The sequence below is a fragment of the Etheostoma spectabile genome, chromosome 1 (assembly GCF_008692095.1).
Source record: "Etheostoma spectabile isolate EspeVRDwgs_2016 chromosome 1, UIUC_Espe_1.0, whole genome shotgun sequence".
In the NCBI taxonomy this organism is placed as follows: Eukaryota; Metazoa; Chordata; class Actinopteri; order Perciformes; family Percidae; genus Etheostoma; species Etheostoma spectabile.
Genome location: NC_045733.1, coordinates 18,869,537 through 18,871,107, shown reverse-complemented (window position 1 = coordinate 18,871,107; position 1,571 = coordinate 18,869,537). Strand labels below are relative to the sequence as shown.

At 38.3% G+C, this 1,571-nt stretch overlaps 1 protein-coding gene across 10 annotated transcripts in view; it reads right to left on the bottom strand.

Annotated features, from left to right (window-relative positions):
- The window catches only part of myo9aa (myosin IXAa), a 122,126-nt gene that overhangs the window by 53,637 nt on the left and 66,918 nt on the right, over nt 1–1,571 (bottom strand). For 8 of the 10 annotated variants that reach the window (XM_032522615.1, XM_032522624.1, XM_032522644.1 and 5 more), the window contains exon 6: nt 1,418–1,471. The exons of the other annotated variants lie outside the window; for them this stretch is intronic. In XM_032522615.1, coding sequence (XP_032378506.1) covers nt 1,418–1,471 — 54 coding nt within the window. The remainder of the gene's footprint in view (nt 1–1,417; nt 1,472–1,571) is intronic. 10 annotated transcript variants of the gene reach the window in all.

Below are 1,571 nucleotides of genomic sequence, written 5' to 3'. Positions count from 1 at the left end.
ATATATATATATATATATCGCAGAATATTGCAATATGTTTAAAATCACAATATTATCGTATCGTGGCATAAGTATCGTGATGATATGGTATCAGGAGGCGTCTGGTGATTCATATATACATTATGCATCTCACAGTGTCATCCACATTCAATATTACAGTTAACTTACTTAGGTAGAAAGCCTGAAAAAAATCAATCACATTAAACTGAAGAATCAAAGAGCACTGTTACATACATGTGTTAATAAACAGGAACATTAATGCCCACCACAAAAACCCAACACAACATCACAAAGACTTTTTTGATCATTGACATCATTCAATCAAAGTAGTTCTACTACAGAGTGTGATTTGAATCAGATCCAGTGAGGTGAAGGTGTGTCTTTGAGCAAATAACCTGTGGTAACCCAGAGGTATGAACACGTACAGTAAATATACAGAAGCTTAGCCACAAACTAGCTATTGAACAACGGGTCCCCCCTGTGACAGGGACTCAGCCCATTGCTCAAACACTCACGTCTTATGGCTGCAATACATTGTGTCTTATCAGGCAACTTAGTTTAGAAATTCTATACTTGAAAGCCAGATAATTCTTTTGGATTCTTAGGGAAACTACCAGCTCGCTGTTTTGCCAGTGGTTATAATGAGTCATTTTTCTTATGTGTGGTAATCTATAGCAACTACAATTTAACACTTGCATTTCTACAGAAAAGGTATTTTAAATGGAAATGTCTTCTGTTTAGCACACATGATCACTCTGTTGTACCTCTTTATAATTATCTGGGATGTTTTGATTGCTGTAAAGTCTCTCTATTACCCTTTAGGTTTAAGGGCATTTTTAAATATCTTCTTGAATTCATCATTCTAGTGTGTTTTCATATAACTGATCCTTGTGTGTTTCAGATCCAAATTTTTAGAACAAATCAAATCTTGCTTTAACTCGCTGGTGCGTCTTTCATCCTCAGAGGATTAACTGGAACTTCATGAGTATTCTTAGCCATTACAACTGAACAGCATTGCAATTTTAATCTATATATTCCGGGTAAATGTCAAAGATTTTGAAACAATTCTGCATCTCAGTGAAGAACTAGAAAACACTGCACCGTCAATGATCAAAAAAGTCACACAAACACACACACAGGTTACAGCAACATGGGCAGCTACAGTGGCCAGAGTATGACTAGACATCCCAACATAGCTCACAGAAGCAGCACAACAGGGGAACAGCAAAAACAAACGAGGAGGAAATAAAGACTACCAAAACCAAACCAGGAAAAGTCCTCAACGCAACAAAATGAGCTGGGGTCGGTGCAGGGAAAGTGTGGCTTAAGCTCCAAGTGCCCAGGTGAGACAAATTCTATCTGTTGAGGTTTCTCCGACACGTAATGACACACGGACAGTACATACACAGATACTGACCGGTTCACTCTCACAGTAACTGTCCCAGTGCGGTTGGTGGGTTGACTTTGTCATCTGGAAATGTTAAGGCAGAGTTTACAAGGGGGCGAGGTTATGGTTAGATAGCAGCACTTAAATGAAGACACATACTGTACACTTAAACACAGATTTATGT